Source organism: Pan troglodytes, chromosome 20, assembly GCF_028858775.2.
Source record: "Pan troglodytes isolate AG18354 chromosome 20, NHGRI_mPanTro3-v2.0_pri, whole genome shotgun sequence".
Classification (NCBI taxonomy): domain Eukaryota; kingdom Metazoa; phylum Chordata; class Mammalia; order Primates; family Hominidae; genus Pan; species Pan troglodytes.
Genome location: NC_072418.2, coordinates 20,821,682 through 20,846,459, shown reverse-complemented (window position 1 = coordinate 20,846,459; position 24,778 = coordinate 20,821,682). Strand labels below are relative to the sequence as shown.

At 52.0% G+C, this 24,778-nt stretch overlaps 2 protein-coding genes across 2 annotated transcripts; both read right to left on the bottom strand.

Moving 5' to 3' along the window:
- Window positions 1-55: 55 nt before the first annotated feature.
- On the bottom strand, window positions 56-3,392 carry MPV17L2 (MPV17 mitochondrial inner membrane protein like 2). The gene is made up of 5 exons (XM_001173861.8): window positions 3,048-3,392; window positions 2,482-2,652; window positions 1,663-1,739; window positions 1,430-1,558; window positions 56-799 (listed from the first exon to the last, which is right to left on the bottom strand). The coding sequence occupies exons 1-5, from the start codon at window positions 3,232-3,234 to the stop codon at window positions 743-745; spliced, it is 621 nt and encodes a 206-aa protein (XP_001173861.1). The 5' UTR covers window positions 3,235-3,392; the 3' UTR covers window positions 56-742.
- Window positions 3,393-18,276: 14,884 nt separating this feature from the next.
- IFI30 (IFI30 lysosomal thiol reductase) lies at window positions 18,277-22,809 on the bottom strand. The gene is made up of 7 exons (XM_001162304.7): window positions 22,413-22,809; window positions 21,165-21,347; window positions 21,002-21,076; window positions 20,691-20,783; window positions 19,102-19,254; window positions 18,630-18,683; window positions 18,277-18,545 (listed from the first exon to the last, which is right to left on the bottom strand). The coding sequence occupies exons 1-7, from the start codon at window positions 22,542-22,544 to the stop codon at window positions 18,483-18,485; spliced, it is 753 nt and encodes a 250-aa protein (XP_001162304.2). The 5' UTR covers window positions 22,545-22,809; the 3' UTR covers window positions 18,277-18,482.
- Window positions 22,810-24,778: the final 1,969 nt, after the last annotated feature.

Here is a 24,778-nt window from a genome sequence, read left to right as displayed (position 1 = left end):
GTGTGTCCCTGTGAGCACCGGGCCCTGCCCACCCTGGTTTTGATCATCCACAGCATTTTCTTTTGTTATTTTTATTTTTCAATATAAATAGAGACAGGGTCTTGCTATGTTGCCCAGGCTGGTGTCGAACACCTGGCCTCAAGCAATCCTTCCACCTCAGCCTCGTGAAGGGCTGAGATTACAGGTGGGAGCCACTGCACCCAGCCAGCAGTTTCAGTTACATTATAGAGAGAGTTTAATGGCATTTCCACAGTTCACGACCAGGGAAAGAAACACAGAGGCTGCCTGGCCCTATGTGAAACTTTTGGGGGCCGACTCCAGGCCTGAGCCTGCTCTGAGGGGATCAGTCATGTCCCCTCCTTAGTCCCAGGACCTGAGGGAGCTCTGGATTGGTGGCTTGGCCCAGAGCCAGGTGGATGGCAGTGTTGAGGGGCTGGTGCTTGAGACTGGTTGGCAGAGTGGGCCCTGTGCTGAGGATGGGACATCTTGGTCACAGGTCGCATGAGGTTCCTGCTGAGAAGGGCTAGGGGATGATCATCCATCTTCATGGGTGTGTTCCGGTTGGGGAAACTGAGTCCCAGAAGTGAGCTTGGAAAGGGCGGCTCAGCCCAATGCTCGGGAGCTGAAGTGGTGCTGGGACGTGGCCCAAGACCCGAGCTTGCTGCAGGAGCCCATTCCCCTTCTGTCAGAGGGGGTGGTCCGCCAGGAGACAGTCTTGCATCCGGTCCAGGAAGCAGACAGTTCAGTCTGCTCGGGTGTCCAGGGCCACACAGCCTGGGGGTGTCAGAGGAACTGGGCTCTGTCCACACAAGACAAGGCATCTGGTCAGAAGCCTGGCTCATCCCTCCCTGTCCCTCTACCTGCCCTTGGGCCAGAGATCAGCTCTGCTCAACAGACTTGGCAGGGACCGGGCTGAGGTCACATCAGACAGCAGAGAAGGGTTGGGTCTTTTTGTTTGTTTGAGACGGAGTCTCGAACTGTCGCCCAGGCTGGAGTGCAGTGGCGCGATCTCGGCTCACTGCAAGCTCCGCTGCCTGGGTTCAGGCCATTCCCCGGTCTCAGCTTCCGGAGTAGCTGGGACTACAGGCGCCCGCCACCACGCCCGGCTAATTTTTTTTTTTTTTTTGTATTTTTAGTAGAGACAGGGTTTCACCATGTTAGCCAGGACGGTCTCGATCTCCTGACCTCGTGATCCGCCTGCCTCGGCCTCCCAAAGTGCTGGGATTACAGGCATGAGCCACGGCGCTCAGCCACGGCTGGGTCTTAACTGCTAGTGAGGAGCTCTCCGCCAGCCCACTGTTGGGTGTGGGTTGTCAGGAGCACAGGAGACTCCCACCCTCCAGGGTGGCTGGCTACACTGCCACTTGGAGCTCACACGTGTAGCCCCCTGGGGAGTCCCCTGGGTGCCTGGTATGCCCTCCACACTCACCCGGTACTTCAAGTAGGACAGGTACGTGTCCCAGCCCAGCGTCAGGCCGTTGATGTAGGTGACTCGAAATTGGGGGGGCACGAAGAGGAAGTTCACGAACTGCGCAGCAGGCCACACGCACCAGTCAGCCTGCGGGGAGAGGCGGGGGATGAGGGGCGGGGCCAGAGCTGGGCGGGGGCGGAGCGGCCATCAGGGGGCGGGGCCGGACATGTGCAAGGGGCGGGTGCTCCCACCTTGTAGAATTCCCAGAACTTCTCCCGCAGCTCCTGGCAGCTCTCACCCACTGTCTGACCCTCCAGGCAGCCAAGGCCTGGGAAGGAAACCAAGAAACGAGAGTGTTAGAGGCCAGGAAGTACTGTTGAGACGACAAGATGGGCTGACGATGGAGGGGGCGGGGTTGGGCCCCTGAGAACCCACGCCGCCCACCCCGGGCAGAGGGACAGGGACTTTCAGATGGGATGGACAGAGAATTAGGGTAGCTGGTGTAGGGACAAAACAGAGCAAGTCAGTCCCAGTGAGAGAAAGAGAGGTTATAAACATATAAACACGTGCCCCAATGGAGACACCCTGAAGTTGAGGGAGTTGTGTTACTTTTCCATCACAGACCAGGAAGCCGGGCTGGGAGGTGGAGAATGAGAGACTCCTCTATTAATACCGCTGTCTTTACCGAGCCTTGGGCTGGCACGGTTGCACCCCATTAAGTCTAGCCTCAATTTCTCTTCCTTCAGGCCTCAGAGCCTTTGCATTAGCTGTTCCCTCTGCCCGCTGGTTCCCTCTTCATGTCTCAACTGAGTGTGGTCCCCTTCTTTGGGAAATGCTCTCAACCTCCCGCCCAGGGCGGCCCCAACAGATACCGTCCTCGTCCCTCCTACACTCGCCAGCGTTCACATCGGCCGAGTCTGTCCTGTCCCCGCTGTGACCTGGCTCCTAGTCCAGGGCGACCCAAACAGGGGGCACATTGGAAATGCACCTCTGCATCCTTCTTAACACAAAGCTGGCTCCACCCCTCCCGACCTATGAGAGGCAAAGCCTAGGCTTAGGAGGCTCCTTACCCAAGAAGTACCAGACGCCCAGCAATGGAGAGGCTACCAGCTGATCCACGAGGACCTTCTTGAGGACATTTGGGAAGCCTCGGAGGCCAGACGCAGGGAATAGGCGGTCCAGCGACAAGTACCAGTAGTGCAGGAAGGGACCCATGCTGCAGCCCACCGCAAACATGCTCGCTATAAGAGTGTAAGTCAGGGGGCTGGGTCGGGCCGGCAAATTCCTCAGTCCATTCCCTCTCTCCCTCCCTGGCTAAGGCCTGGGTAAGCCCAATGCCATCCCGGAGCCTCAGCCTCACCGGGAAAACCGGAAGAGCCCACCCGTGCATTCTTCCACTACAAGCCCCACCAGGAGGCGCGGCTCCAGAGGCTCCTGGGTAGTGGGCAGAGACCTCCAGGGGTTGTGAGGTGATGGAGACCCAGAGCTGCGGGGAGACAGACACCCGGGGAGAGGCGCGGTCAGGGCAAGGGTCCTGCGGGGGACTGAGGCCACGGGTCAGGGGTCACGGCCCGCAGTCGGGTGTCGGGATCAAAGGTCGCCCGGGGTGAAGGGCTAAGCAGCATGGCGTCCTCACCGGAGCGCCGTGGGTCGAAAACCTGGCCGGGCCGGGCGCGGATCTCCCAGGACTGGCGCACGCCATCACCGGCCGCCATGAGCGCGCCGCAGCCCAGCGTGTTAGTGACGAGCAGCGCGCGGCCCTGGAATAGAAGCTGCCCCGCGGATAACAGGCGGCGTAGCCGGCGCCAGCCACCCCGCGCCATCGCCCTCAGGAACCAAGGAACCGGCGCGCCGCTCTGCTTTCGCCGCGCCGACCAGTCGCGAGTCACTGTTGATCCCAAATTGCCCGTCCCTCCGGCTCTCCGGCCAATCGCATAAGGATCTTCAGTCCGCAGGTCCGCCCCGAGCCGCGACGCGTTCACCAATCGCAGGCAGCCTCGGGGAGCCACATTGCCCGCCTCGAAGAGTATTGACCAATAAAAGGCAGGCGTTCTATCCCAAGGTCGAGCCCCCAACGACCTCCCGAGCTTCACGGACCAATCGGAAAAAAGAATTGCGTTACGTCCCGCATGCCGATTGGTAACGTTGCACTCTTGTTTCCCCGCCCCTTTCTGTGCCAGCCTATGCGAAACCGCCGCAGCCCCGTCCTACCGACACGCCCAGGACGGCACTGGCCAGTCGCAGACCGGCATCACGCTGGCAAATCAGTGACCGTCGTCCCGCCTCCCGCGTTAGGGTTGGTCAATCTTAGGCAGTTACAACGCCTTCTGGCCTGGTTGCCCTCCGTATTTCCAGATTCTCCTGGACTTAACCAGAAGGGGTGTGATCTGTGGCCAGAAACAATTATATCCTAATTATACCGTTCCCGTAGGGAACAATGATTTTTTTTCTTTTTTTGAAATGGAGTCTCGCTCTGTCACCCAGGCTGGAGTGCGGTGGCGCGATCTCGGCTCACCGCAACCTCTCCCTCACGGGTTCAAGCGATTCTCGTGTCGCAGCCTCCCAAACAGCTGGGATTACAGGCACGGGCCACCACGCCCAACTAATTTTGTATTTTTGGTCTAGACAGGGGTTTTGCCATGTTAGCCAGGCTGGTCTCGAACTCCTGACCTCAAGAGATCCACCCGCCTTGGCCTCCCAAGGTGCTGGGATGATGATAGGCGTGAATCACCGTAACTGGCTTAAAAAATGATTTTCAGTGGAAATCCCTATGCATTCTCTACTAGACTCGCAAACTACTGCCTGTGGGCTGTTAACTGTTGAAGGTGTGCAGGTTCTTGGCATCTTGAACAAAGAATTGGACAAAGTGCACAAACAAAGCAAGGAAAGAATGAAGCTTAACAAAAGCAGAGATTTATTGAAAACGAAAGTACACTCCACAGGGTGGGAGCCAGTGGAGCATACGGACTCAAGAGACCTGTTTAAGAATTTTCTGGGGTTTAAATGCCCTCTAGAGGTTTTCACTGGTTACTTAATGTACGTCCTATGTAAATGAAGAGGATGAAGTAAAGTTACAAAGTCATTTACTGGATGTATGCCCTCTTTAAATGGAGAAGATATTTCCTGTCATAGCTGAATTGTTTCCATTTGATTTGGCCTTATGTTCCCTGCCTCCAGACCTATTCTCCTGTCTCAGGGCCAAATCCTGTCCCTGCCTGTTTTGTGCTGCTCACGATGAGCTAAAGGTGTTTCTTACATTTTTTAAATGGTCAGTCAAGAAGGTGGGGATTGGCCAAGCGCAGTGGCTCACGCCTGTAATCCCAAACACTTTGGGAGGCCGAGGCAGCTGGATCACCTGAGGTCAGGAATTCAAAACCAGCCTGGCCAACATGGTAAAACCCCATCTCTATTAAAAATACAGAAATTAGCCAGGGGCGTGGTGGTGGGCGCCTGTAATCCCAGCCACTCGGGAGGCTGAGGCAGGGGAATCTCTTGAACCCGAGAGGTGGAGGTTGCAGTGAACCGAGATAGCTCCAGTCTGGGCCACAGAGCGAGACTGTCTCAAAAAAAAAAAAAAAAAAAAAAAAAGGCTGTGCCTAGGGCCGTGGTCACTCACATTTGGCTCAGAATTAACCTCTTTAAATGTTTTACGGAGTTTCTTTTTTTTTTTTTGAGAGAGAGAGTCTCGCTCTGTGGACCAGGCTAGAGTGCAGTGGCGCGATCTTGGCTCGCTGCAAGCTCCACCTCCCGGGTTCACGCCATTTTCCCGCCTCAGCCTGGCGAGTAGCTGGGACTACAGGTGCCCGCCACCAAGCCCAGCTAATTTTTTATATTTTTAGTAGAGACAGGGTTTCACCGTGTTAGCCAGGATGGTCTCGATCTCCTGACCTCATGATCCGCCCGCCTCGGCCTCCCAAAGTGCTGGGATTACAGGCGTGAGCCACCGCGCCCGGCCCATATTTTACAGAGTTTCACTCTTTTCCTCGACAAATGGCATGATTGCGTTTCAATAAAGTTTTACTTATGGACACAAATTTGCATTTCATATAATTTTCAGGTCATAGAATAAGCCAAACATCATTGAAACACAATCATGCCATTTGTTGGCCTGTAAAAAGTAAAACTGAAATATGGCTTTTTTTTTTTTTTTGAGACGGAGTCTTACTCTGTTGCCCAGGCTGGAGTGCAGTGGCACAATATCAGCTCACAGCAACCTTTGCCTTCCAGGTTCAAGCGATTCTCCTGCCTCAGCCTCATGAGTAGCTGGGATTACAGGCACCCGCCGCCATGCCTAGCTATTTTTTGTAGTTTTGTAGAGACGGGGTTTCACCATGTTGCTCAGGCTGGTCTTGAACCCCTGATCTCAAATGATCCACCTGCCTCGGCCTCCCAAAGTGCTGGGATTACAAGAGTGAGCCACCATGCCCAGCCTACAATATGGGTTTTTACAACAAAAATTTGCCCAGTCAGAGGACACCCTTCAGGGTTTTCTGATTTTTTTTTTTTTTTTTTTTGAGATAGAGTCTTCTTCCTTCCTTCCCCCAATTTAAAACTTTTATTTAAAGAGAGGTTTTGTTTTTTTTCCTCTTTAGTAGAGACAGGGTCTCACTATGTTGCCCAGGCTAGCCTTGAACTGTACTGAAGCAATCTGCCCACTTTTGCATCCAAAAGTGCTGGAATTACACGCATGAGTTACTGAGAATAGATAAAATGACATGTTCCCCTGGGCAATAGGAGAACAGTGAGTTTCGTAAAGTGGGACAAATAAACAGAACAATACAAAAAAACCCTGATCAATGCCGGGCGAGGTGGCTCAGGCCTGTAATCCCAGTACTTAGGGAGGCCAAGGCGTCCGAATCATGAGGCCAAGTGATTGAGACCAATCTGGTCAACACGGTGAAACACCGTTTCTACTAAAAATACAAAAATGAGCTGGGCACGGTGGCACACGCCTGTAGTCCCAGCTACTCAAGAGGCTGAGGCAGGAGAATCGCTTGAACCCGGGAGGTGGAGGTTGCAGTGAGCCGAGATCTCACCACTGCACTCCGGCCTGGCAACAGGGCGAGACTCCGTCTCAAAAAACAAACAAACAAACAAACAAACAAACAAACAAACCACTGGGTGTGGTGGCCCCCACCTGTGATTCCAGCTACTCCGGAGGGTGAGGCAGGGGAGTCGCTTGAACCCTGGAGGCAGAGGCTGCAGTGAGCCGAGATTGCGCCACCGCACTCCAGCCTGGGTGACAGAGCCAGACTCCGTCTCAAAAAAAAAAAAATAAATAAGAAAGTGGGAGTTGAACAATGAGAACACATGGACACAGGGAGTGGAACATCACATTCCGGGACCTGTCAGAGGGTGGGATAGGGGAGGGATAGCATTAGGAGAAATAACTTTTTTTTTTTTTTTTTTTTTTTTGAGACGGCGTCTCGCTCTGTCATCCAGGCTGGAGTGCAGTGGCGCGATCTCGGCTGGCTGCAAGCTCCGCCTCCCGGGTTCACGCCATTCTCCTGCCTCAGCCTCTCCGAGTAACTGGGACTACAGGCGCCCGCCACCACGCCCGTCTAATTTTTTGTATTTTTAGTAGAGACGGGGTTTCACCTTGGTCTCGATCTCCTGACCTCGTGATCCGCCCGCCTCGGCCTCCCAAAGTGCTGGGATTACAAGCGTGAGCCACCGCACCCGGCCAGCATTAGGAGAAATACCTAATGTAGATGACCGGTTGATGGGTGCAGCAAACCACCATGGCAGGTGTATACATACCTATGTAACAAACCTGCACCTTCTGCACGTTCTGCACATGGATCCCAGAACTTAAAGTATAATAATAGTAAAAAAGAATTCAATGTAGATGTATGGATTTGGTTCTGGGTTCTCCATTCTGTTCCGTTTGTGTATATGTCTGTTTTTGTCCCGGTACTATGCTGTTTTTGTTACTGTAGATCTATAGTATAATTGAATGTTGGGTAATGGGATTCCTCCAGTTTTGTTCTGTTTGCTCAGGATAGTTTTGGCTATTCAAGGTCTTTTGTGATTTCATATAAATTTAGGACTGTTTTTTAGAACTGTTCTTTCTGTTTTGTGTGAAGAATGTCATTGGTATTGTATTTTGATGGAAATTGCATTGAATCTGTAGGTTGCTTTGTGTAGTATGGACATGTTGACAATATGGATTTTTCCAATCCGTAACTACAGAATATCTTAAAAAATAATAATAATAAGGCCGGCGCGGTGGCTCAAGCCTGTAATCCCAGCACTTTGGGAGGCCGAGGTGGGCGGATCATGAGGTCAGGAGATTGAGACCACGGTGAAACCCCGTCTCTACTAAAAATACAAAAAATTAGACGGGCGTGGTGGCGGGCACCTGTAGTCCCAGTTACTCGGAGAGGCTGAGGCAGGAGAATGGCGTGAACCCGGGGAGGTGGAGGTTGGAGTGAGCCAAGATCGTGCCACTTGCACTCCAGCCTGGCGACAGAGCTAGACTCTATCTCAAAAAAAAAAAGAAAAGAAAAAAGAAAGAAAGAAAGAAAGAAAAAGAAAAACATGATTAACTTCAGGTTACTTTTTTTGGTAAGCGTTAAAGCAGAGGGGACTTCCTTATCGGGCTAATTCAGGTAGACTAAAATCTTTTTTTTTTTTGAGACAGAGTCTCGCTCTGTCGCCCAGGCTGGAGTGCAGTGGCGCGATCTCGGCTCACTGCAAGCTCCGCCTCCCGGGCTCACGCCATTCTCCTGCCTCAGCCTCCCTAGTAGCTGGGACCACAGGCACCCGCCACCACGCCTGGCTAATTTTTTGTATTTTTAGTAGAGAGGGGGTGTCACCGTGTTAGCCAGGATGGTCTCGATCTCCTGACCTTGTGATCTGCCCACCTCGGCCTCCCAAAGTGCTGGGATTACAGGCATGAGCCACCGTGCCCGGCCCAGGTAGACTAAAATCTATTTTTAGGAAAGACAGCTGGGCACAGTGGACCATGCCTATAATACCAGCACCTTGGGAGGCTGAGGCAGGAGGATCGCTTGAGGCCAGGAGTTCAAGACCAGCCTGGGCAACTTGGCCAGAACCTCATCTCTACAAAACAAATTTTTAAAAAATAAAAATAAAAAACTGATCTGTTTGGGATATGTCTGCTTCCTCAAAGTTTCAGTTTGATTACGTGGCATTTAGCACGAGTGACTCCATTCTGGTTTCATCTGGTCTGTTGGTGCCTAGTGCAGGAGCTCAGTCCAAAACAGTGGTCTCCCATAGTTTTGTTTGACATTGAGCTGACCATTTAGTAATCTACAAATGGATTACTGGTTGCTGAGAGACAATGGTGGATAAATTAAGAATTTATTGGCCAGGCATGGTGGCTCATGCCTGTAATCCGAGCACTTTGGGAGTCTGGGGCAGGTGGATCACTTGAGGTCAGGAGTTCAAGGCCAGTCAGGCCAACATGGCAAAACCCCATCTCTACTAAAAATACAAAAATTAGCTAGGTGTGGTGGTGCATGTCTGTAATCTCAGCTACTTGGAGGCTGAGGCAGAAGAATCGCTTGAACCTGGGAGGCGGAGTTTGCAGTGAGCTGAGATCATGCCATTGCACTCCAGCCTGGGCGATAGAGCGAGATTTTGTCTCAAAAAAAAAAAAAAAAATTATTGCTTGGCCGGGCTCGGTGGCTTATGCCTGTAATCCTACCATTTGGGACCTGGATGCAGGAGGATCGCTTGAGGTCAGGAGTTGGAGATCAGCCTGGGCAACATGGTAAGACCAGGTAACATGGTAAGACCGTATAACAAAATTATCCGGGTACGGTAGCGCACACCTGTAGTCCCAGCTACTTGAGAGGCTGACGTGGGAGGATCGCTTGAGTCCCAGAGGCTGAGTCTTCAGCTGGCTGAGATGGTGACACTACACTCTGGCCTGGATGACAGAGCGAGACCCTGCCTCAAAAAGTAAAATAAAAAATAAAATTAAGAGAATTTATGGGGCTGGGTGTGGTGGGTCATGGCTGTAATTCCATCACTTTGGGAGGCCGAGGCAGGCGGATCACCTGATGTCGGGAGTTCAAGACCAGCCTGGCCAACATAGTGAAACCCCGTCTCTACTAAAAATACAAAAATCAGCCAAGCATGATGGCGGGTGCCTGTAATCCCAGCTACATGGGAGGCTGAGGCGGGAGAATCACTTGAACCCGGGAGGCAAAGGTTGCAGTGAGCCGAGATCTTGTCATTGCACTCCAGCCTGGGCGACGGAGCCAGGCTCTGTCTCAAAAACAGAAAAACAAAAGATACTTTATTGCTTCCCAGGAAGAGCAGCTTTTGATACCTGGCGGTAATTTTTGTATGTTTCTGTTGATAGTGTTCAGGACATGTCACCCATAACATACCAGCATACAACTTTGGCATATTGATATTGAGAATTTTGAGTTAAACACACTTGCAAACAGTAGATGCAAGAAGGGCTCTTCTTTTTATTTTTTTGAGATGGAGTCTCACTCTGTTGCCCAGTCTGGAGTGCAGTGGCATGATCTTGGCTCACTGCAACCTCCACCTCCCGGGTTCAAGTGATTCTCTTATCTCAGCCTTCCAAGTATCTGGGATTACAGGCATGTACCACCACGGCCGGCTAATTTTTGTATTTCTAGTAGAGACGGGGTTTTGCCATGTTGGTCTGGCTGGTCTTGATCCCCTGACCTCAGTTATCTGCCCATCTCAGCCTCCCAAAATTCTAGGATTATAGGCACGAACCACTGCGGCCAGCCCAGAAGGGCTCTGTGATCTATCTTTTTATTTTTTCTTTATTTTTGAGAAGGAGTCTCACTCTGTTGCCCAGGCTGGAGTGCAGTGGCGCGATCTCAGCTCACTGCAACCTCCGCCTCCCGGGTTCAAGTGATTCTCCTGCCTCAGCCTCCCAAGTAGCTAGGATTATGGGCACCCGCCACCACGCCTGGCTAATTTTTGTATTTTTACTAGAGACGGGTTTTATCATGTTGGCCAGGCTGGTCTTGAACTCCTGACCTCAGGTGATCCCCCAGCCTCTGCCTCACAAAGTACTGGGATTACAGGCATGAGCTACTGTGCCCGGCCAAAATTTTTAAAAAATTAGCCAGGTGTGGTGGTGTGCAACTCTAGTCCCAACTACTTGGGAGGCTGAGACAGGAGGATTGCTTGGGCCTGAGAGGTCAAGGCTTCAGTGAGCTGTGATCCCGCTACTGCACTCCAGTCTGGATGACACAGCAAGACCCTGTCTCAAAACAAACACTTAGGTCTAGTTACTTTTTTCGGTCTCCATTTTTCTCGTGAGGGCTCCCATCTACAATGAGTAAGCTTTGTGTGCTATTGTTTTGTTAATCTGTCTGTCAGTCTGAGCCAGACACCAGAGAGAGGAGGAAAGCTCTAGCCCTGCTAGTTTCTGGTGATGAGGACGGGCTACAACTGGCTGGGAATATCTGCTCCCTCTGGGGTCTGCAGGGGAGAAATGCTGGGACCTGACAAGCCAATGCAAAGTAAGAATTCAGCCGGACGCGGTGGCTCATGCCTGTAATCCCAGCTTTTTGAGAGGCTGAGGTGGGTGGATTACTTGAGGTCAGGAGATCAAGACCAGTCTGGCCAACACGGTGAAACCCCATCTCTACCAAAAAATAGCAAAATTAGCTGAGTGTGGTGGTGTGTGCCTGTAGTCCCAGTTACTCGGGAGTCTGAGGCAGGAGAATCACTGAAACCTGGGAAGCTGGGGTTTCAGTGAGCTGAGATAGCACCACTGAGTTCCAGCCTGGGCAACAGAGTGAGACTTTGTCTCAAAAAAAAAAAAAAAAAAAAAAAAAAAAAAAAGGCTGGCACGGTGACTCACACCAGTAATCCCAGCACTTTGGGAGGCCGAGGTGGGTGGATCACCTGAGGTCAGGAGTTCAAGACCAGCCTGGCCAACATGGTGAAACCCCGTCTCTACTAAAAATACAAAAAAATTATCCATGCATAGTGGCAGGCACCTGTAATCCCAGCTAATCGGGAGGCTGAGGCAGAAGAACCGCTTGAACCCGGGAAATGGAGGTTGCAGTGAGCTGAGAAAGTACCACTGCACTCCAGCCTGGGCAACAGAGCCAGACTCCGTCTCAAAAAAAAAAAAGAAAAGGACGAATTCTTATCAGGCTGGGATTATGGCTCACACCTGTGATCCCAGCACTTTGGGAGGCTGAAGCAGGAGGATCACTTGAGCTCAGGAGTTTGAGACCAGCCTGGGCAACATAGCAAGACCCCATCTCCACAAAAATTTTAAAAATTAGCTCGGATAGATGGTGCATGCCTGTAGTCCCAGCTACTCAGAAGTTTGAGGCAAAGGGGATTCTTGAGCCCAGGATTTGGAGACTGCAGTGAGCTGTGATCACATCACTGCATTCCAGGCTGGGCAACAGAGCAAGACTCTTTCAGGGAAAAAAAAAAAAGGTGCTGTATAACACCACCACGTCACCCTTGGATACTTTCCTAGAAGAAGCCAAGAGCCCTCCTGGGCTAAGCCCAAAATTTGGGGCTCCCCTGCAATGGATCAGAACTGTGTTCTCAGAGGGCAATTTGGAAACCAACTGGCAAGTGAAAAATTTTAACAGTCTTTACAAATGTTAGCACAAAGCTTTCATGATCTGAGTAGGTAATCTTAACTCATTTCATCTGCCTCTGCAGATGCAAATTGGATCTCACTTATTTATTTATTTATATTTTTTGAGATTGAGTCTGGCTCTGTCACCCAGACTGGAGTGCAGAGGCACGATCTCAGCTCACTGCAACCTCTGTCTCCTGGGTTCAAGTGATTCTCCTGCCTCAGCCTCCCGAGTAGCTGGGACGACAGGCATGTGCCACCACACCCGGCCAATTTTGTATTTTTGGTAGCGACAGGGTTTCTCCATGTTGGTCAGGCTGGTCTTGAACTCCCAACCTGAGGTGATCAGCCCACCTCGGCCTCCCAAAGTACTGGGATTATGGGCGTGAGTCACTGCGCCTGGCTAATTTTTGTATTTTTAGTAGAGATGGGGCTTCTCCATGTTGCCCAGGCTGGTCTTGAACTCCCTGGCCTCAAATGATCTGCCTGCCTCGGCCTCTCAAAGTGCTAGGATTACAGGCGTGAGCCACTGTGCCCGGCTCCACCATTTTTTAAAAAACTAGTGAGTTTTGTATTATCACACCTGTCTCACAGCTATAATTTTAAAATGAAAGCTATAAGATCTCTGACTGCACCTATTTATGTTTATATATATATATGTTATAGGTATGTAACACTTTCTCCCTCTTGATGGAATTCCTAAAGATTAACTTGTAAAGGAGCTCTATTTCATTGACTTTAGAAAGCCACATTTGCTTATGTAAATTAAGACTAGTCAAACAGGCTTATGTTATCTTTAGATGTTGAAGATTATAAAAGTGTAAACTGTAAAACTATAAAATAAACCTAAGAACAATACATGCAATAAAAGTGAATTGCTTGGCCAGGTGGTGGCTCAGATCTGTCATCCATCCCAGCACTTTGGGAGGCTGATGGAGGTAGGTCATTTGAAGCCAGGAGTTCAAGAACAGCTTGGGCAACATGGCAAAACCCCATCTCTGCAAAAAAAAAAAAAAAAACAAACAAAAATTTACCGCGCATGCTGGCTCGTGGCTCGCGCCTGTTGTCCCAGCTATTCGGGAGGCTGAGCGGGGAGGATCGCCTGAGCCCTGGAAGTGGAGGTTGCAGTGAGCTGTGATCACATTACTGCACTCCAGCCTGGGTGACAGAACAAGACCCTGTCTCAAAAAATAAATAAAAAAAATTTTACGAAGTGAATTGAGGGTGGGCACGGTGGCTCATGCCTGCAATCCCAGCACTCTGGGAGGCCAAGGCAGGCGGATTGCTTGAGTCCAGGAGTTTGAGACCAGCCTGGGTAACATAGTGAAAAGCTGTCTCTACTAAAAATATAGAAAATTAGCTGAGTGTTGTGGCTCGTGCCTGTAGTTCCAGACACTCGGGAGGCTGGGGTGGGAGGATCGCTTGAGCCCTGGAGGCAGAGGTTGCAGTGAGCTGTGATGTCACCTCACTGCACTCCAGTCTGGGTGACAGAGTGAGACCCTGTCTGAAAAAAAAAAAAAAAGGTGATTTGCTTAATGGATGTCAAGCCTGACAATAAAATTAATTTTAAAAAGTAAAGGAGAGACCCATATGTGGGTTTTTAATTTTTTTTGGTTGCTTGGATGGTTATTTTTTGAGATAAGGTCTTGCTCTGTTGCCCAGGCTGGAGTGCAGTGGCATGATCTCAGCTCACTGCAGCCTCCCAGGTTCAAGTGATTCTCATGCCTCAGCCTCCCGAGTAGCTAGGATTACAGGTGTGAGCCACCAGGCCTGGCTATTTTTTTTTTTTTTTTTTTGAGATTGAGTTTTGCTCTTGTTGCCCAGGCTCGAGTGCAATGGTGTGATTTCGGCTAACCGCAACCTCTGCCTCCCAGGTTCAAGCGATTCTGCTGCCTCAGCCTCCCGAGTAGCTGGGATTAGAGCTACCACCACCACACCCGGCTAATGTATTTTTAATGGAGATGGGGTTTCTCCATGTTGGTCAGGCTGGTCTTGAACTCCCGACCTCAGGTGATCTGCCCGCCTCAGCCTCCCAAAGTGCTGGGATTACAGGCACGAGCCACCACGCCTGGCCAATTTTTGTATTTTTTATAGAGATGGGATCTCACTGTGTTGGCCAGGCTGGTCTTGAACTCCTGGTCTCCAGTGATCCTCCCACCGTGGCCTCCCAAAGTGCTGGGATTACAGGTGTGAGCCATGGAGCTGCGTCCCATATATTTTTTTTTTAGGTTCTTTGCTTCTTTGATTTTTGATACTTGATTTGTCAACAAGAAAAGTAACTTAAGATGATGATTATTTTTTCAATGTTTTATGAAATGTTCATGAGTAATTAAGCATAATTGTTGAACACAAGTAAGTTAAATGAAAGTGAGATGAAAGCTTGTAAATAAGCTTTTCAACAATAATTATGTTTTTTAATATGCCTGCTTAAATATTGTTTTCAAAATCTGTTTGTAAATGTGAACTTCGGGGTGGGGCGCAGTGGCTCACGCCTGTAATCCCAGCACTTTGAGAGGCCGAGGCGGGTGGATCACGAGGTCAGGAGTTCAAGACCAGCCTGGTCCAAATGGTGAAACCCTGTCTCTACTAAAAATATAAAAATCACTTGGGTGTGGTGGCATGTGCCTGTAATCCCAGCTACTTGGGAGGCTGAGGCAAGAGAATCACTTGAACCTGGGAGGTGGAGGTTGCAGTGAGCCAAGATCACGCCACTGCACTCCAGCCTGTAGTCCCAGCGACTTAAGAGGCTGAGGCAGGAGGATTGCTTGAGTCCAGGAGGTCATGGCTGCAGTGAGCTATGATTGTGCCACTGCACTCCAGCCTGGGCAACAGAGCCAGATCCTGTAGAGTAGGAAAGGAAGAGCTGGGCGCAGTGGCTCACGGCTGTAATCCCAGCACTTTGGGAGGCCAAGGCGGACAGATCGCTTGAGTCCAGGACTTTGAGACCAGTTTGAGCAACATGGCGAAACCCCGTCTCCACTACCAATACAAAAATTAGTCAGGTGTGGCTGGGCGTGGTGGCTCGCGCCTGTAATCCCAGCACTTTAGGAGGCTGAGGCGGGTGGATCATGAGGTCAGGGGATCGAGACCATCCTGGCTAACACGATGAAACCCCATCTCTACTAAAAAAAAAAAATAGCCAGGTGTGGTAGCACCCGCTTGTAGTCCCAGCTACTCGGGAGGCTGAGGCAGGAGACTCTCTTCAACCTGGGAGGTGGAGGTTGCAGTGAGCTCAGAATGTGCCACTGCACTCCAGGCTGGGCGACAGAGTGAGACTCCGTCTCAAACGGGAAAAAAAAAAATTAGCCAGGCGTGGTGGCATATGCCTTTAGTCCCAGCTACTCTGGTTGAGCCCAGAAGGTGGAGGCTGCAGTGAGCTGAGATTGCACCACGGCTTTCTGGCATGGGTGACAAAGCGAGACTCTGTCTCAAAAAAAAAAAAAAAAAAAAAAAAAAGGGAAGGAAGGAAAGTGGGGGTGGGGAGACAGAGAGAGAGAAAGAAGAAATGCTCATTAAATGCCTGATTGCTCACACCATTTAGAGACCTAACTTAGATAGGTTCCCAACTCCCTCCTAAGCCACCACCTTCTAAAATGAGACACAAGGCTGGGTGCAGTGGCTCATACTTGTAATCCCAGCACTTTGGGAGGCCGAGGTAGGCAGATCACTTGAGGTCGGGAGTTGGAGACCATCCTGGCCAACATGGTGAAACCCCATCTCTACTAAAAATACAAAATTGCTGGGCGCGGTGGCTCATGCCTGTAATCCCAGCACTTTGGGAGGCCGAGGCGGGCGGATCACCTGAGGTCAGGAGTTCGAGACCAGCCTCGACTTGGAGAAACCCCGTCTCTACTAAAAATACAACAAATTAGCCGGGCATGATGGTGCATGCCTGTAATCCCAGCTACTCGGGAGGCTGAGGCAGGAGAATTGCTTGAACCTGGGAGGCGGAGGTTGCAGTGAGCCGAGATCATGCCATTGCACTCCAGCCTGGGCAACAAGAGTAAAACTCCGTCTCAAAAAAAAAAAAAAAAAAAAAAACAAAATTAGCTGGGTGTGGTGGAGCATGCCTGTAATCCCAGCTACTTGGGAGGCTGAGGCAAGAGAATCGCTCGAACTCCAGAGGTGGAGGTTGTGGTGAGCCAAGACCACGATCATGCCATTGCACTCCAGCCCGGGTAACAAGAGCGAAACTCCGTCTCAAAAAAATAAAATAAAATAAAATAAAATGAGATACAAGTGTGTAACCAAGCTAACCTATTCTCAGGACAAAGATACTGATTCGACAATATCTGGCATAGTGTGCTTATATTTATTCCTTTCTATTTGTTCTAATCTGTCTTTTTCTACCCCTTCTGTAGATGTGTTACTTCAGAACTTCTACCCTGAATTTCTCTCCACCACCAATTCAGCCAGGGAATGAGGAAGTTCAGGACGTGCCACCTCAAAACATGCCACCTTTGCTACTTGATGATTTGTATTTATTTATTTATTTATTTTGAGATGGGGTCTCTCTCTGTTGCCCAGGCTGGAGAGCAGTGGCGTGATCTCGGCTCACTGCAACCCCTGCCTCCCGGGTTCAAGCCATTCTCCCATCTCAGCCTCTGGAGTAGCTGGGATTACAGGTGTGCACCACCACGCCTGGCTAACTTTTGTATTTTTTTAATTTTTTTTTGAGACGGAATCTTGCTCTGTCGCCCAGGCTGGAGTGCAGTGGCACGATCTTGGCTCACTGCAAGCTCCCTCTCCCAGGTTCACGCCATTTTCCTGCCTCAGCCTCCCGAGTAGCTGGGACTACAGGTGCCTGCCACCACGCCCAGCTAGTTTTTTGTATTTTTAGTAGAGACGGGGTTTCACCGTGTTAGCCAGGATGGTCTTGATCTCCTGACCTTGTGATCCACCCGCCTCGGCCTCCTAAAGTGCTGAGATTACAGGCGTGAGCCACCACGCCTGACCAACTTTTGTATTTTTTAGTAGAGACAGGATTTTGCCATGTTCGCCAGGCTGGTCTCGAACTTCTGACCTTAGGTGATCTACCTGCCTGGGCCTCCCAAAGTGTTGGGATTACAGGTTTGAGCCACCGCGCACAGCCGGGGTATTCTTTTTCACTTTTCCTGTTCTACTCTTTGGAATCAAGTTACTCAATCTAGTTCACTATCAAGGTGGTTGTAGGGCCCGGCACACTGGCTCACGTCTATAATCGCAGTACTTCAGGATCCTCAAGAAGGATCGCTTGAGGCCAGGAGTTTGAGACCAGCCTGGGCAACACAGCTAGACTCCATCTCAAAATAAAGAGAAACAAAGATATTTGTAGGGAGTGGAATTAAGCCTCACTTCCTCGAAGGAAGAATATATACATCTATGATTTGACCAGTCCATCAGTAGGAAAAAATACAACACTGAACATGTTCTTTCCCTTCTTTTTCTTTTAAAAGTCAGAGTCTTGGCCGGGTGTGGTGGCTTTTGCCTGTAATCCCAGCACTTTGGGAGGCCGAGACAGATGGATCATGAGGTCAGGAGTTCGAGACTAGCCTGACCAACATGGAAGAACCCTGTCTCTACTAAAAACACAAAATTAGCTGGGCGTGGTGGCATGTGTCTGTAATCCCAGCTACTCAGGAGGCTGAGGCAGGAGAATCGCTTGAACTGAAGAGGCAGAGGTTGTGGTGAACTGAGATCACGCGTTTCCCTTCAGCCTGGGCAACAACAGCGAAACTCCGTCTCAAAAAAAAAAAAAAAAAAAAAAAAGAGGCAGAGTCTTGCTCTCTGGCCCAGGCTGCAGTGCAGTGGTGTAATTATGGCTCACTGCAGCCTTGACTTCCTGTGCTCAAGTGATCCTCCTGCCTCAGCCTCCTGAGTACCACAGTTGCTTGCTGCCATGCCCTGCTAATTCTTCTTATTTTCATGTTTTGTAAAGACAGGGTCTTGCTCTCATGCCAAAGCTGGTGTCAAACTCCTGTCCTCAAGCAATCCTCCTACCTTGACCTCCCAAAGTGCAGGAATTATAGACGTGAGCCACCTCACCCGGCCACAACCAGTCACTTTTTTAAAATTTTGAGATGGAATTTTGCTCTTGTCGCCCAGGCTGGAGCACAGTGGCACGATTTCGGCTCACTGCAACCTCTGCCTGCCGGGTTCAAGCAATTCTCCTCCCTCAGCCTCCCAAGTAGCTGGGATTACAGGCGCCCGCCACCACGCCCGGCTAATTTTTGTATTTTTAGTAGAGAGCGGGTTTTGCCAGGCCTGGGGAAGGGGGAATGGCTGACTTATCAAATGAATTACACCATACAGAAGGGCTTATTAAACTAGTTTTACTTTAGCACCGTTCTTAGTGGAGCAGGATTCTTGATCATGGGGTGGAATTTTGTGTATCTGGGCTTCATGGGATGCATAAAATTTTCCAGTTGGTAAGCAGCAGGTGCCGAGGGTCTGGATCAGAAAAAAAGGCAGGCAGCCGGGTTCCCACTCGCCTTCCATGAGCTCTCCGCAGCTCACCGGCCATCACTTGAAGCAAACACTCCTGAGGGAGCTGGTTGAGGGAGGGCAGACATCCGGCTTCTTGCCCTGGAGGTGAAGGCCACGAGTTGGGGTCCTGGAAGGAGACCCTACCCCCACCACCTGAATCCCACTGCTCCCCTCCCAGCTTACCTGGTACAACTGGCAGACAAGGGTAAGGAGCTGGGTCTGATCTTCCAAGGGTTTCTGCACAAAGCAAGACAGGGGTCGCATATTCCCAGCAGCTACCCCAACCCATGCACCCTGGTTCCAGCCCAGAAAGGGCTGCACATATTCCCAAGTCTGGCCCCCGCCTCCCACCTCGCAAATCAGTGGCACATCTTTCCCAATGGGGGTGGCTAGGGATGTTTAATACTTCGAATTAATACATACTTTTTTTTCCTGATGGACTCCTACTCACCTTTCAAAACCCCAGCATCAAAGCCCTTTTTCCCTATGCAAAGCTATCAAGTTTTGCTCTTGTTGCCCAGGCTGGAGTGCAGTGGCGTGATCTCAGCTCACTGCAACCTCCGCCTGGGTTCCTTTATCTCTGGTCCCTCTGTCTTGTCCATCCCTGACTCCATGGGACTATGAGTGTCAAGCTGAGGGCTAAAAAGATTCTTACCCCATTGACGGTGACCCAGGGCACATACTCGTGCGGTGGCTGGAGAGCATCTGTCCGCTGGGCGTTGGCGTGCATGAGCTGCATGCCGCGGTCCCCCATTGCACACTCCATGATAGTGTCTGGCGACAGCCCTGGGGCGTAGAGCTGCAGGCACTGGGTGGGTGGGGAGCAGGGGGTTGCCTCAGCTTCCTCACCGTTATCTCAACGGTCCCGCCCACCAGCCCTGAGCCAAGCCTGTTTCGTCACTGAGAAGAGGGTACAGTTGGCTTCACAGTGATGCGACAATGCCCACAAACAGCAGGTGCTCAATACATGCTTGAGTGGAGGCCCCTAAGGCAGGGCTTGGGCTGCTCCTGCCTCCTAGCTCCCTTGGTTTCATCCCTAAGACCAGACCCACTGCCTCTGACCCCCATAGTATCTCACTTTACTCAGGACCTCCACACAGGCTGATCCCTCTGCCAGGAACACCCTTCCTCCTCCTTCCATAGTGTCCCCTCAGTGCCCTCTCCTTGCCACTCTCTCAGCCCTGATCTAACCCTGCAGGACTAGGGTGTCACTAGGTGAGGCCTCTTGGGTGACCCGGATGTTTGATGAATGAATAAATGATTGGAGCCAATGAGTCACTTCTCTGGGAGTCATTCTTCACAATCCCCCAGGGAAGTAGGTGGGGTCTGTCCTATCATCTCCACATCCCATCATCTGTGTCTCTGCACATTCCTGCTCATCCTTCCATGCCCAGCTCAGAAATGCCTCCTCCAGTAAGTCCTCTGTGATCACTCATGCTCCTAAGAGGCCTGCATTCATTCCCCTGATTCAGAGATGGAGGCTTCAAGAGGGGAGGCTGGGGCCGGGCATGGTGGCTTACACCTGTAATCCTTTGGGAGGCTGGGACAGGCGGATAACTTGAGGTCAGGAGTTTGAGACCAGCCTGGCCAACATGGTGAACACTGTCTCTACTAAAAATACAAAAATTAGCCGGGCATGGTGGTGCACGCCTGTAGTCCCAGCTACTGGGGAAGCTGAGGCAGGAGGATCACTTAAACTGAGGAGACAGTGGTTGCAGTCAGCCAAGATTGCACCACTGCACTCTAGCCTGGGCGACAGAGCAACACGCTGTCTCAAAAAAAAAAAAAAAAAAAAAAAAAGGGCTGGGTGCGGTGGCTCACCCCTGTAATCCCAGCACTTTGGGAGGCCAAGGCAGGCGGATCACAAGGTCAGGAGTTCAAGACAAGCCTGACCAACATGGTGAAACCCTGTCTCTACTAAAAACACAAAAATTAGCTGGGCATGGTGGCACACAACTGTAATCCCAGCTACTCAGGAGGCTGAGGCTGGAGAATCACTTGAACCCTGGAGGTGGAGGGTGCAGTGAGCTGGGATTGCGCCACTGCATTCCAGCCTGGGCGACAGAGCGAGACTCTGTCTCAAGAAAAAATAAAAAAATAAATAAAATAAAGAAGGGTAGTTGTTTTCCTGGGCTGCACAGACAGCAGTGGTCAGGGCTAGGACTTGAATTTGGGTCTGCCTGGATGCAGGGAAGGTTACCACCCTTGTCCCCCTCCTTGGGTGGAGTGAGGGGCGTCACTCACTAGTGGCAGACTTCTCTCCATGTCCTCAAACTCTTCCATGCAGACAATGGTCAGGAAGGCTAGCTCCATGTCAAGTTCATCCAACACGCAGGCCTGGGGTTTGGAGAGGGGGCAGGAGAGGGCATGAAGAAGGCCCAGGGTACCCTGACACCCCTCGTAATAATCATCAGTACCCACCCAGGAGATAGGGAATAAAGATGTGATTAAATGGGAGCACACGAGGCAGAAGACAGAGCTGGCATCCTCGTATTTGCCTTCTGTACATGGGGCAGTTTTCCCCCACCCCGGTGTGGGGCCCTGGGGCCGCTCACCTCCACCTTGTTGAATTTGCACTCCTCTTCTCCATGCTGGCACTTGAACTCCCACCTGCCGCTGACATTTTGTTCCTGCAAGGCAGCAGGGTGAGAGCCTGCTGGTAGGCTGGGTCCCCTGCTCCCCTGCCCACGTGCCTCAGTTTCCCCAGCGCCCACACACCTGTGCGTTTCCGTAGGGCACCAGCGTGACATTGAGGATCTCCATGACCAACAGCCATGTTGGGAAGAGCTCCCGGATCAGGAAGGCTCGGCAGCCACCGCACAGTGCTTCATAGTAGAGGGTCACATTGACAAGCGGTGCATTGGACTTCTTCAGGGGCCCCCGCAGGTATAGATTGCCTGTCTGTGGATTAGGAAGGCGTGGGAGGCAGGTGTAGCCCTGGGCAGTTCCCCACTTCTCTGAACCCCACTTGGTAGTCTTGTAGAAAGGGGGCTGTGATAGGCAATTCATCTTGCACGCCTTCCAGAACTTGCCAGGTGGAATCTTGACTTTGAGACTTTTTTTTTTTTTTTGAGATGGAGTCTCACTGTCGCTAGGCTGGTGTGCTGTGGCACGATCTCGGCTCACTGCAACACCCGACTCCCTGGTTCAAGCAATTGTCCTGCCTCAGCCTCCTGAGTAGCTGGGATTATAGGCACATGCCACCACACCCAGCTAATTTTTGTATTTTTAGTAGAGACAGGGTTTCTCCATGTGGGCCAGAATGGTCTCGAACTCCTGACCTCGTGATCTGCCTGCCTCAGCCTTCCAAAGTGTTGGGATTACAGGCATGAGCCACCGCCTCCGGCCTTGGCCCATGCTCATTTCTTGTCACTTCACCTGGAGACCTTGCCTCTGAGCTGAGCAAGGGATCCACGTGAACCCTTTCCAAGTCCGACTGAATAGAGGCGGCACCTAATAGGTGCTGACTTCCGGCTTCAGCTGAGGGGTGGCGGGTGGCCCATGTCGCTGGAGCGGTGAGCAAGTCGCTCAGCCTCTAGGGCATCTGCCTAATAGGTCCCAAAGACACGCGAGCCCTGCCCTGGCTGGAATGAATGCATCAAGGGTAGCAGCAAGAATGCATGCCGGCGGCCCTTGGCCAGCTGCTGAACTTGTGCCCTGGGCCACAAAAGGAGACCCCAGCTCCTGCCCCAAAAGTACACAGTAGGCGCTCATTGAACCCTTGGGCGGGACTAGGCGGGTGGAGGCAGCTGCGCCTCTCAGATGCGGGATGCGAAAGCGAAACGGCACGGAGGGAGTGTGGCCGCAGCGCCGGGAACTGAACAGGGTTTTTCCAGGAACCCGGCAGGGACAGCGTCCCCTCGGGGCCCTGGTCTTCCTCTGTGAAGTCTGGGGAGAAAGAAGGAGCCGCGTGCCCCGACAGGACGCCTGTTCCCTCCAGCCTGCCCGTCCTGTCGCCGTCCCTACCTTGTAGTTAACTGGTGGCCCATTCCCAAAGAAGTCTAACGCTTGCAGAGGGGACGCCTGCACCGCCGCCGTGGGGACGTCCAGCAGCAGCAGCAGCGGTGGCAGGAACAGCAGAAGTGGCGACAGGGTCATCGCAGCAGGGGCAAAGGTGTGGCGGCTGCAGCGGCTGCCTGGGAAATAAGCGCCTTTAACCAGGCGGCGGTCCCGCCCCTAACCCGGGCCCGCCTCCCGATGCCCACGCCCCTCGGGTCCTGGGCCAGCGTCTCTCCCTCCTCCACTCCTTCCTCTGAGTGTCCCACCCCCACCCCTGCCAGGTGCTGGGTCCCCAGTCACGAGGCCATTGGGCCCCTTGGCAATCAGCCCTGCCCAGGCACGTGAGCCCTGGCGCAAGACTACCTTTAGGGGAGGTGAGGTAGGGCCTTTTGAGACAGACACAGAGAGGCTGAGAGGAACGGTGGTGTCTCCACGCACCTCTAGACCTTCTAGGGGCGGCTAGGGGACTTGAGGCCCGAGACCCACTCTCAGAGTGGGCCTGTGACCTAACAGGGGTGACGTCGGATGGAGGCTGGGGATGGGATGGAGGCCGGGGTGTTGGGGGAGTAACTGAAATATTCAGCCCCCCGAGTGGGCAAGGCCTGTGTGGCCAGGTCCCCTCCCTCCAGTCTCGCCCGTGACCTCCCTCACACCCAACCCCCACATCCTGCCCCTCAACCCTTCCCCCCTCAAACTCCTGACCCCGACGCTCCAGACCCCTCACCGTGATCCCGTGGGACTGACTCAGGCTTGACCACAGCCACGCCGGAAAGCAGAAGCTGGCGCAGGGAGTGGCGTGTCATTTCTCTAGGGTACCCGCCCAGCCCCACTTCTGGCTTGGGGTGAAGAGAACTGGCCTTCCTTCTTTTCATCGTTCAAGGCTTGTGGGGGGTGGGGGGCAAACTGGCCTTCAAGGGACGCCCATGGGGGAGAGAGGCAGCCTGTGCTGTCTGGGATAGGGGTGGGGTGGCTTGGAGTCCACCTGGCTTTGGATTTGAGTGACAGAGCCTCAGCTTTCCCTTCTGTGTAATGGGGAGAAGGATAAGGTTTGGGGAACAAGAGTCACCATGGAGGGCTCAGAGGCAGGTGGGGGAGAGATGTCCCAGGCTGGGGCTTCTGGATGGCATGGTCAGGCCTTGGTGCCTACACAGGACAGTGGCCCCAACAGTGAAGGCAGAGAGAATAGCCTGGAAAAAAGGCCCAGATGGAGGCTGGAGTGTTGGGGGAATAACTGAGACATTCCGACCCTGCCGGGCCTTACATTCAGGGCAAGACACATCGGATCCTAGGGAAGAAAATGTCCCACACCCAGCTGGAAGATATACCTGAGTCCCCAGCTGTGCCCCCCTCTAGTTGTGGGGAAGACCCCAGCCACACACACAGCAGCTGGTTTGGGAGCTGGTTTGGGACTTCTCTGAAGTCCCAGTGGCTGGACGGTCCCCGAGCCCATCCCTCAGACGACCAAACCCTTGGCAAAGGCTCCCCAAGACTCACCACCCCAACTTTCGTGCTTACCCTATGCCGGGTGGGATTGAAGAAATAACCATAAATATAATTGCTACAATTTTTCCAGTAGTTACCAGGCACCAGCCCTATTGGAAGAAATCATAAATGTAACCCTACAATGTATTGCTCTCTGGCTTGGTGCCAGGCATAGAGTGGGCCCACAACCCATTTTATCATTGAACCCTCAGAAGCATCCAGTTGGGGCTGGGGGTAGGTGCTACTGACTCCAGTTGGTAACAAAGAAATGGCTGATCAGAGAGGGAAGGCTATTTTGCCAAGGACACACAGCCAGTGGTTGAGTGTTTTAGAGACCACACGGGATATTCTCTTCCACCCCCAGCTCAGCATAGCTGGGGCCATAAAGATGGCAACCTTTCTCCTGTGAGCACCTATGCAGTGAGAGGCACAATCTAGGCTGGAGTTATTTATGGGTTATCTCCAGACAGGACACATGGCAGGGACAGTGCCTGGCAAGGCTAGGGGGCTCTGAGGCTAAGGGAGGCAGGTCCTGTCCCAAGGTCCCAGCAGTAGACTGGGTCAGAGTGGAGGTTTCTTTCTGCACTTGCCCCAGGTTCAGCCTTGTTGGGCCTTGAGAGGTGGCTGTACAGAACAGACAAGGACAGCGAGGCCCCAGGGTTGGGGAGGGCTGAAGGGACAATGACGTCGCAGTGGGGGTGTGGATTCTGGGTGTGATGGGGAGGGTGGTAAACAGGAGTCCAGGTCAAAGACGCCATGAGGCCACGCGTGGAGGCTTACGCGACTCAGGGAGGCTGAGGTGGGAGGATCACTAGAGGCCAGGAGTTTGAGACCCACCTGGAAAAGGGCAA